At 31.6% G+C, this 11,979-nt stretch overlaps 1 protein-coding gene across 1 annotated transcript; it reads left to right on the forward strand.

Moving 5' to 3' along the window:
* Positions 1 to 1,431: 1,431 nt before the first annotated feature.
* Positions 1,432 to 2,640, forward strand: LOC140433763 (uncharacterized). The gene has a single exon (XM_072521740.1). It carries the CDS (start codon positions 1,432 to 1,434, stop codon positions 2,638 to 2,640), a length of 1,209 nt encoding a protein of 402 aa, XP_072377841.1.
* Positions 2,641 to 11,979: the final 9,339 nt, after the last annotated feature.

The following is an 11,979-nucleotide window of genomic DNA, read 5'->3' on the forward strand; positions in this document are numbered from 1 at the left end:
TGCCAAAGCGGTTAATGATGCCAAAGCTGACCGTGAAAAACTGGCTGAACAACAAAGGCATAATTTGGTAATGGAACAAACGGCAAAAAAAGGAGCGGGGTTTTATTTAAGACCATACAAAGGTTACGGAATAAAACGTCGCGGCAAAGGTTTCCGTTTAAAGCCGTATTCAAGAAACTCCCGGTAAAGCTACCTAAACGAGCAATGACTGATGTAGATCTTGTTAAATATGCTGGTTTGTTACATATTCCTCATTTTCGTGGAGTTTTTATGCGTGATTCTGTACCTCATGTAATACGAAAACATGAATCAGGTATAGTAAACCACGATACGAAAGACGGAAATGGTACATATTGGACTGCATATGCTAAACAAGATACAATTATTACTTATTTTGATAGTTATGGAAATTTACCTCCTCCTACTGAATTAGTACGATATTTTAAAAGTAATGGAAACGTTACTATAGTATATAACTATGATGTCATTCAAAATTTTAATTCTTTTAATTGTGGTCAAAACTGTTTAAGATTTTTATTTAATTACTATAATTAATCATTGAGCATCATTTATACTTGAACCAGCATGTCAGTCACATTCACCCTTACTGGAGAATCATCAATTCTCAGTGATGATTACAATCCTCCGATTTATCTTGATGAGAATTTCAATTATGAAATTGGTGTTGCAAATTTTGACACTTTTAACAGTATTCCAAATGTCGATATTCATAATAATGTTTTTGTGTGGGGTAAAAACAGTGAATTTACCTTTAAAATTCCTGTAGGTGCCTACGAAGTTGATGATATTATTAAAATTATTAAAAATGAAATGATTCAAACCGCTAGCATAGTTAGTATGAAACCTGATATAAATACAAATAGAATTAGTATTAAAAGTAGTGATTGGATTAATTTTGATGTTGATAATTCTATAGGAAGTTTACTAGGTTTCGAAAGAGTTAAACTAACACCAAATAAACTTCATATATCCACGAATGTGGTAAATATTTTAAAAGTTAATACTATCTGTATTGATTGTAATATTGCTGTTGGATCTTTCTTAAATGGAAAGGCTGTGCATATTATTCATCAATTTTTTCCTGAAGTTCCTAATGGGTATAAAATAGTCGAGCAACCGTTAACCATCTTGTATTATCCTGTAATCAACAAGACGATAAGCAACATAACTGTTCGAGTTTTAGATCAACAAGGAAATTTAGTTAATTTTAATAAAGAGACAATTACTGTTCGGCTACATCTTAAAAAAATTGAGTAAAATGGTTTTGCAGTTTCATCAAAGTAATTATCCAAAACATTCCTATAAAAGACGTCATCTCATTAAAACAATTAGTAGAAGGATAACATCTAAGCTGTTAACATCTAAAAATCGTAAATTTTTGAAATCACTTGGTTATCAAGTTTTAATATAATGGAAATGTTACATGTGTTGGGTCAATCTTTTAGCGATACAACTATTGAAGATTATCAGTATCACACTTATCAACCATATACATCAAATTTAAACTATAATGATGAAATTAGAATTCCCATCCAAGATCTAGACGCCTATACTTTACCATGTAACAGTTATATTTACATTGAAGGTCAAATGTTAACCGATAAAAATCAAGTTCCAACAAAATTTCAATTTATTAATAACGGTATATCATATTTATTTAGAGAATTAAGGTATGAGTTAAATGGTGTTATAATTGATTCTGTACGAAATATTGGTTTAATTTCGACTTTGAAAAATTATTTGTCTCTTAATGAAAATCAGAGTAAACTCTTACAAAATGCTGGATGGTTTCCAAAAGGTGATAAACTGGTAATTGATAATCATGGGAATTTTAACGTATGCATACCGTTAAAAATTTGGTCCGGATTTTTCGAAGATTTTCAAAAAATTATAATAAACATGAGACAAGAATTAGTCCTAATACGAGATAAAGATGATATTGATGCTATTATTGCTACAGATGAAACAGAAAAACCAAAAATTGCAATTAATAAACTATATTGGAATGTACCTCATATTTTACCCAATATTAGCGAACAATTGCGATTAAACAAAATAGTTCGTAGTAACATAGAACTACCTATTAAATTTAGAAGTTGGGAATTGGTTGAGTATCCCACTTTAAATAATTCAACACGTCATACTTGGCCAGTAAAAACAACTACAAAGCTAGAAAGTCCTCGACACATTGTAGTAGCTTTCCATGATGGTCGAAAAGGAAAAATGCTGAAAGATATGAGTAAATTTGATCACTGCAATCTAATAAATATCCGTATGTTTCTTAATTCGGAGCGATATCCTTATCAAGATCTCAACTTAGATTTTGACACCAACCGTTTTGCAACGTTGTATGAGATGTTTGCTAATTTCCAAGAATCTTATTATCATATTAAAACTAATCAACCAATATTCAGTCCAGAAGAATTTAAAAAGAATGCTCCTATAGTGCATACTGATTGTTCAAGACAAAAAGAAATAATTCAAAGTGGCTCTGTTGTTTTGAGAATAGAATTTGAAACTAGTAAATCTGTAGGAAACAATGTTTCCGCTTATTGCTTAATATTGCATGAAAAAGAATTCTCTTACAATCCTTTAACTAAAATTGTGAGACAGCAATAAAAGGTCTGTATCATAGTCAAAATGTTAGTTGTTAAAATGAATCTGGTAATAGACGTTCAAGGGTTTAAAATAGAAAATAATAAATTTGTAGTGAAAGAACTTGCTGCTTTTAATGGAACACAAATTTGTCATTATGTATTCAAGTCTCCGTTTCCTATTAGAATGTTGTCTTCCGATTTACACAGACAGGCAACTTGGTTAACAAGAAATCATCACTGCATTGATTGGAATTTTGGTTTTAAACCCCTTTATCATTTTGCAAATATTTTAAAGGATATTACACAAAACGCTGATGCAGTTTACGTCAAAGGGTTGGAAAAGAAAAATTATTTAAAAAAATACATTGCTGTTCCTTTATACGAATTGGATGAACAACCATCATTAGAAGTTAAGGAACCTGCTTGTTTTTATCATAATAGTAAAAAATGTATTTGTGCTTTATCTAATGTATTTTGGTTGTATAATACTTTTTTAATGCAAAAATAAAAATATATATTACATTATTTTTGTTTTATTTCTTAGTTATAAATATTGTAAAACAAACAACCAATTAGCATTAAAATCATTTATTAATACAAAAATTACATAGTATACGTTTTAATTTTTCTGCGAAATTTACTTAAGTGTAGTTTACTAAATGATTTAAACATTACTTGCTTGTCTTCGAATTGTTTTATTTTTTCTTTTAGTTCTTTAATTTTTTTCATAAATTCCTCCAATTCTTGTTTAAACGCTTTGTTGTGTTGAAATGAAAACTACAAAATAAAATATATTATTTATTTATTGTATTTACATGTATTTACAGTATCTACCCCTTCATCTTCAAAACAATGTTTAGGTAGAACATCTTTGTGTTGATGTAAAAAATCAGTCAGCCCTAGATTTTTAATTTTTTTTAAAAAGCAACAAATGCATATTTTATCAGATAAATAATCTTTGCAGATTCTCGCTCCCGTATGATATGTTGCTGATTTTTTATTACACTCTTCTACCGTATATCTTCTCATTCTTATGGTAGCTCGTTCGGCTTCGTATTCAAAATCGTATGCCTTTTCATTCAAAACCCATTGCAAATTTCGGACAGCTTCAGCTACGTTGAGAGTTTTTGTACCATCTAAACATGCATCCATGACTAAATTCTAAAAATTGATAATGTTAGCAACAATATTGATTGAAAAATATTTATTACCTTTCTAATCTCACGACGAACAAAATTTTACTAAATTTCTGAAAATTATTTACTGTTTAACTTATATTACGACGAACTAAATGTTACTAAGGATCGCTTTTAAAATCCTCAATTTATGTAGTTTACATTTTAAACACTGCGCATGCCTTAGTTGCTGAGTAGAGGTGACCTTGATTTACATAAATAAAAAGTAAGTTTGATGTTTAAGAACATTAACAGGTTAATAGCAATGGAGTGTTGTCACAAAGCAAAATTAATGGCTCAACATCCGCAAAAACCTTTGTACAAGTTTACTGAAGCAGAATTAGAAAACTTTACCCTACCATACTTTAGAAAATGTGTGGAACCGTTGGAATTACTTCGATCTTGGTATAAATTACCCACAAAAGCAGTTCAAGATTTTGAAGTTCAGACTCGTCTACCATGTTTTGTACATTTTAATCGTCCCGAGTGGAGAACAGAAATTGAAGGTACAGCACCGGCGCAATCCAGTTGTCATTTATGTAAGTCTGCGCTTGAAAATTTAAGAAATATGTATAACAGTGTAATAAATAGTTAATAAATAATAATTTTTAATAATAGCTTTTATTATACTAATATCCTATCCTAACCTTGACTGACACTGTGACCTTGAACTTGATCATTACACGATCTTTAATCTCATTTACGTGACCTTAAACTTGACCTTTGGGTGATCTTGAACTTGACCTCCACGTGACCTTGAACTTGACCTTTTGCGTGACCTTTACCTTCACGTGACCTTGGATTTGACCTTTGAGTAACCTTTACCTCCACGCAACCTTCGCGTGACCTTGAACTTGATTGACCTTTAATAAAACCGGTTTCCCCCACCACATTTTGCACCAGGAATGGTATAGAGTATCTACTGCTATATCAACACATCTGCAAGATATACAAACAAAAATAAGCCGCTCCTCGCCATCTGATCCCTGGAAAGGAACTTCCTTATGGTAGTTATCTTCTTAAACCTTCCAGGAGGACTCTGGCCTGCAAACACCGGTTAACTTGTGTGCATGTGGGGTGGTACAACACTTATCACACTTTCTTAGTAAACTTTACCATTCAAATCGCTCTTTTCTGAAGGGACAAGGTTTATTTATGTGAACTGAACATGTAAAGTACAGTCAGTAAGCTATTACTTATAAAGATCATTGCAAATTTGACACTAACTCCACTTATATTGATTACATATTACCCCTAAATAGGAGATAAAACATTCAGAAATATGTAATATTGGTGAAGTTGTATAATTCATGTTAGATAAATTAATCATTCTTCCCTTTTTTGTGCACTACTACCCATTTTAACAAAAAAATATCTATTTTGGCACTTAAATAATTATTTTTAGATAACCTCCTATCCAGAATTATATGTAGTACACAGATAAAAAAATAAAATAATAAAATAGAAGAAATAAAATAATAAAAAAGCTGTATATAAGATATCATGAAATGGATGGATGAAATAAAAGAAGTTCTTATTAACCGGATTCTTAAATAAAACGTATAAAGACATACTCACGTAAACAAAATACATTAGGAAATTTTCGCGTATGAAAAAACACATCCAACTTGGTAATGAAATCCTTTTGTATCTATAAATCTATTTTTAGAAAAGCACGTACCTACCAAAAACAGGTATTTGGTAGTACACATATCTGTTACATACTGTAATGCGTATGAATGAAACAAAAGTAAGGAGTCCATATGAACCGTTTAGAATATACGCTGGAAATACACGGCTTAATCCCATAGTTGCCAAACTATCAGAGCTTACTTAAACCGATATACTTATGGTTCCAATATACACGGAAAAAGATCTGAACGACCCCTATAATATATACACGTGAACTAAGCGATATACATTCATGATACAGGGGTACTTAGGGGCTCCACAAAATTTTTAAAAATTGTGAAACTATACATGTTGACGAATCGACAGAGCCAATATTATGGAATGGTCAAGTGAGCTCCGTATATCGGTGGCCACTTGACCACGGAGCTCACTTAAACCTGCATTTTAACATGGGCGGAGTCCACTTTATGCCGTAGATATATATATATATATATATATATATATATATATATATATATATATATATATATATATATATATATATATATATATATATATATATATATATATATATATATATATATATATATATATATATATATATATATATATATATATATATATATATATATATATATATATATATATATATATATATATATATAGATCTAGCGGTTAATGTGGGCCCCGTACTAAAACGGTATTATACTAACTCCAGGCGAATATACACCGTGTATATTATTATCTGGGTAGCGCTGTATGTGGACTCCGACCAACACGTCGGATTAAGTGGACTCCGTAATAGGTTGAAACACTTTTGGGATCCGTATACATTTCTTTGCGTACACAACTAAACTCCTCCGATATTGCCAATAATTTGATTAGTCGTAGATTTTTAAATTTTACAGCAGGTACGTTTTGGAACTTGAAATTTATTTAAATATCAATCAATTTAGTCATCCCGAAATTTCACAAATACTTGGTTAATGTAGTTAAATATTTTATGTTGGTAATTTATATTACTTGCTTTAATTATTTTTAAACTTAAGTTAGTGTCTGTTATAAGCTTGGAAAATGCAAGTGTCCATTTTTATTTATTAGTATTTTTTTAATGCATTGACACTGAAAAATTTAATATATAAATGTACGTTCCGATGTTTCGATTGCCACATTTTTGATGTACAATATTTGTTTCACAAAGTAGTACAATTTAAATTATAATAATTTATAAATCAATCTTAAAATTATAATTTTTTACTGTTCAATTTCAATATTTTGATTTTTAAATGTAGGAAATTCAATATCTTACTATAATACTTTATAGATACACATATATTATACATGGCATAACACCTAATAATTTCGCTTTTAACTATAAATGTATCGTATAACGTAACGTAGCAAGCAGTAGTGAGTCATTACTCAGATAAAATATTTCGGTGACTTTATGGTAATTTGATTCTAGCCAACATATCTATTACAATTATTACATAATATAATATGTTCGGTCTTATTGTTTTAAAAAACATTCATGTTTTAAAATAGGTCTGAAGTGAATTATGTTTTGTATTTCTTTAGTGACATTATTATTAACCGTGATTATTAATCTAAGATATTTAAAGTGTTCCATACTTTCGAAATTAAAGTTGTTGACTTTAATATTTTATCTAGATGTATTAAATTGCTTTCTTCTATTGATTCGCTTGTATTTGGTTTTTATTTTGTTGATTTTAAGTGAAACATTTTTCGTGTTCTCTTCACTTTGTTGAAGATGTCGTTTGCGGACGGGAGAGATTTTCTTATAAGCTCAATATCATTAGCAGATGCTAGGACTACTTTGTACCTTGAGCCATTAATGAATTGCATTTTAAATAGACGTTATTTCTATTTTAGTATGCTGTTCACTAAATTTTTGAATATTTGAATCGAGAATCTGTATTTTATTCAACTGTTTTATAACACAGAGTTTCTTGGCACCTATCTTCATCTCTGTTTTTTTTGTTTAGCGTATCATTCTTCTTCTTCCTATGCCGTTTCCATTAACGGAGGTTGGCGACCACATTTCTAAAAATATCTCTGTCTTTTGCAACGTGAAATAATTCGTCTACAGTCATGTTTGTCCAGTCACGAATATTTCGCGGCCATGACTTCCTCTTTCTACCTATTCCCTTTTTGCCATCGACTCTAGCCTGCATGATAGCCTGCAGAAGACTTTATATTCCTTAGTATGTGTCCCAGGTATGCAGTCCTGAGTACTTTTATTATTCTCAACAATTTTTTGTCTCGACCCATCCTCCTCAGCACTTCCTCATTGGTGACCCTGGCAGTCCATGGAATTCTCAACATTCTCCGGTATATCCAAAATTCCAAGGCTTGAAGCTTCCTAACTATTTGCGCTTTTACCGTCCATATTTCTACTCTGTACAATAATTGATACCAGACGTAACATTCAACAAACCTCAGTCTCAGCGCAGTATTCAGATGTTTGTCACAGAACAATTGCTTGAATTTTAAGAACGCTGTTCTTGCCATTTCTATTCGTACCCTGATTTCCTAATCTAATTTTTTGTTGATGTAAGCTCCCAGATATTTATATTTTTACTCCCGTATCAATATTAAAAGGATTTTGCTGAATGTCGATCTAGGGAATCCGGTGATATGTACATGATGTTTCCATAACCAACGTTCGAAAATTTTTCTTACTGTTAAGTCATGACGATTTTACTAGGAAATGTAGTACTGTTTAATAATAATAAAGTTCAAGCAACTAATTCCTATATGCACTAACTTGGTACTGATATCTCTGCTCTCCGATACCAGGTAGCAGTCCCGAAAACATTTAAACTGCTACACTGATGCTTCTAATTATCCAACGATTAGTCAGTCCAGGACTATACGCCTTATTATGGTACTGATATTGCTGCTGTCCCTCATAAGTAAATATAATATGCAAGAAAGGTTTTAGCAATTTAATAGCATTTTGTATGTTAGAATATTATTTCTCCGAGAAAGTGAAAAATATCTATTTACTATCCGGATTTAATCCATAGATTAAATATTAGAATGCTATAAAATAATGCTATTAGCAGTAAAAAACGGTCTGATAGTAATTAATGAGAAAACTAAATCAATTTTCTTTAACATACAAGAGAGAGGACGTAGAGTAGGGCATAACGTAACAATAAACCCATATAATTTTGAAAGATTGCAGCGTTTTAGGTATCGTAGATAACGCTGTCACATAAGAAATAAAATGGAATATTCAGGTAGCTAACTAATGTAAATATAACCCACATAACACTTTTAAATCCAGAAGTCTAATACAAATCCCTAACATCAGGATATATAAAAAAGTGATTAAACCAGTGCTATTGTAAAGGTCATCGTCATAGTATAGTCAGAACGCAACAAGGTTCTATTGGCTTTTCTGCTTTTTGTCTTCTCATTCCTATTGAAAACTTAGCCACGTAAATAACGTTTTAAAAATATATGTCAATATTTCTGAAGTGCCTTTCCTAAGATAACTTTTATTAAGCCTAGTTCGTTTGACTACATGTAATGGATTTGCTAGTTCCCAACAGATAAGTATTAATTGATTGATTGTAGGTTGGATAGCAGTTGGTTGTACAGGCATGTGTTGATAAATATGATGGGTCGGTAGGTAGTCCCATTATTCCTAAATCTGACCATATGTTACCTCCCCTGTTGATTCGTGGACGTCCTAAGGGCATTTTTTCTCTCGGGGAATTCTCCCAGTTTAACTTGGCAATGCAGTTATTAGAAAGCCTTTTTATATAGCCAGCGTAACTTTGGCATTGAGATTTAGTCTCTTGTATGACGTTGCTATCTTTATATATCTGTTAGACCTTGGCATTAGTTCCGGTTCGGTATTGGTTAGTATTCGAACATTTGTAAGTTGCTTTCTAAGTGCTATTGATTGAAAATGTGACGAGAACGCTGACAAAACAATATAAGTAAAACTTAGGTATTAATTAGATCAGGATTACTAGAAAAGTTATCAGAATTATTTTCCAACTTACAAAGGTCCGAATACTAACCAATACCGAACCGGAACTAATGCCAAGGTCTAACAGATATATAAAGATAGCAACAAGGCTTTCTTAAGGCCTTTATTTTAAATATACTTTTTTAGTAATGCAAATACGTAAATAGAACCTGGAATATACATGTTACCTTTAATCTCTGGGATAAATCGATCTCCTGAATAATGGCACCGATATATTTAGTTAAAATTCTGTGCACTTATTTTAACCGTTTATGTCCTTATCATTCATATATGAGTTGTAACTGATATTACAAACTCATTTACTTTTCACAAAGAGACTCCATATTAACTATAGTTATTACTATACTAATCTGATTCGAAATATCGTCGAGTTTGTAAAATTATTTTTAATGAAAAGTTAATTAGCCATTTCTTATGGGGTTCAAAAGAGAAGACTTTACGAAAATTTGAGTACAAATAAGACCACCGTAATCAGTTGTACCCTGGGTAATAAATAATTAATTAATCGGCTAATCAGAATCACCCGTTCAATATGATTTTTGTCAAATCGGTCCTTTTTAGGATCAATTATTCTAATTATGTCTATAAATATTAAGGGCATATCTAGAGATAAAGACACTTTACTTTACTTAACCTTATCAGACATATGCGCTTAGCACAAATGTGACGTATTTCTTGTGCAGAAAATACATAGAGGGCAAAAAATAGTGTATTTGGTATTAAGCTGATCGCTGAAAATCACATAATAAATGTGAAAGTGCTATCTCTGCCGGCCAAGAAGCAAAGAAAAACTTAAAATGAGAGAGGACAAAACCAGTCAGCTGAAGGAACCTTTTAACGATGTTGAGCTTGGATCCACTATCTACGTATATAATAAAGAATAGTACGGCACTGACTGAAGATCTGAGCACAAAGCTTATTATAAAATTTTGACCAAAAATACAACAGTTACTGGTATCCAAAGTCTGCAGACAAACAAAGCAAAGACAAAGTTGTTGCCTTGCTTAAACCTGGCAAAAACTCCAACGACCACAAAAGCTATTGGTCAATATATTTATTTTGCTTTACAAAATACTCCTCAAGAGGTAAAACAGAAGAAAAACTCAAATTAAAAGACAAAAGTTGCTACAGACAGGAAAGATCATGTACGTCACAAATACTAAATCTTGTCCAACACAGCAAAGATGGGTACGAAAGATATCAGTTATGAGGAGTGGTATTTGTCAATCTAAGCAGCAATTTGCAGCTGACGACACCTTAAATAAGAGGGCATTTTTTCAAAATCTATATGATATTTCCTTAGGTAATAAACTTACTTGTTTTACTAGCGTATGCCTACACAACAGAAGATTTTTGGTATTTCTCAATGGTAAGAATAGCAGATGGAGAACGCAGAAGAACGGTCTCCTTTTGGTAGCGTAATGGCACCTATACTGTATAAAATGTACACAAACCATCAACCCATACCAGTAAATACCAGGACTTTTATTATGTATACGATACATCTATTATTGCACAACCAAAAACTTTTGTTGCTGAAGTGGAGAAAAATCTAAATCATGCTTTAAACACAATAAAAATAGACTATAAATCGTTTTTAAGCCAAACCCCGGAAAAACTCAGGTGTGCTACTTTAATGTCCCCAACACAGACGTTTTCACAAATCTGAACATCCAATAGTGTCATGAAATCCTTATACTCTGGACTTGCTATAAATATCTTGAAGATAGTTTGTATTACACTTAGTCATTCACAGAACTTTGTTTAAAACTAAAAGGCACACTGAGGACCAGAAGTATTATTCTCCGCAAACTTGTCAGCTAAAAATGCACATCAGCACATCATTCCACCCTTAAAACGTAAACGCTTGCATTCCATGCTTCTGCTGCCGAATATACCTTGCCAGTATGAATGACACCAACACATATTTAACTCGTAGATTTAGCTATAAATTAGTCATCCTAATTCAGCGGATATTAAGACTCACATCCATACATAAGCTCTACAAAATCGTAGCTACCAAGACACCTAATATTCGAAGATAAGTAGCTAAGGAACGAAAGAAACAAAATCTAGATTCGCAACATGTACTCCACGAATACAAGCCCATTTTATGACTAAAATCGAGAAAAAACTGGCCAGATCAACACGTGTGTAAGATATACCAAAAAAAAAGCTAATCCTCGCCATCTGAACCCTCGGGAGGACTCTTGCCTGCAAACACCGGTTAACTTGTGTGAATGTGGGGTGGTAAAAGATTCTTCACACCTTCTTAGTTGACTTTGACATTTAAATTGCTCTTTTCTGAAGGGACAAGGTTTAATTATTTAAACTGAACATGTAGAGTACAGTCAGTAAGCTATCGCTTATAAAAATCATTGCAAATTGGACACTAACTCCACTTATATTGATTAGATATTACCCCTAAATTACCTTACCATTCAGAAGTATGTAATATTGGTAAAGTGATATATTCTGGCTAGATAAATTAAGCATTCTTTCATTTTTTGCGGACTACTATGCATTT

The sequence above is a fragment of the Diabrotica undecimpunctata genome, chromosome 2, assembly GCF_040954645.1.
Source record: "Diabrotica undecimpunctata isolate CICGRU chromosome 2, icDiaUnde3, whole genome shotgun sequence".
NCBI classification, from domain to species: Eukaryota; Metazoa; Arthropoda; class Insecta; order Coleoptera; family Chrysomelidae; genus Diabrotica; species Diabrotica undecimpunctata.

What these genes read in the sequence shown, in the direction of transcription:
- LOC140433763 (XM_072521740.1), top strand. Translation starts at nt 1,432, where the DNA reads ATGGAAATGTTACATGTGTTGGGTCAATCTTTTAGCGATACAACTATT.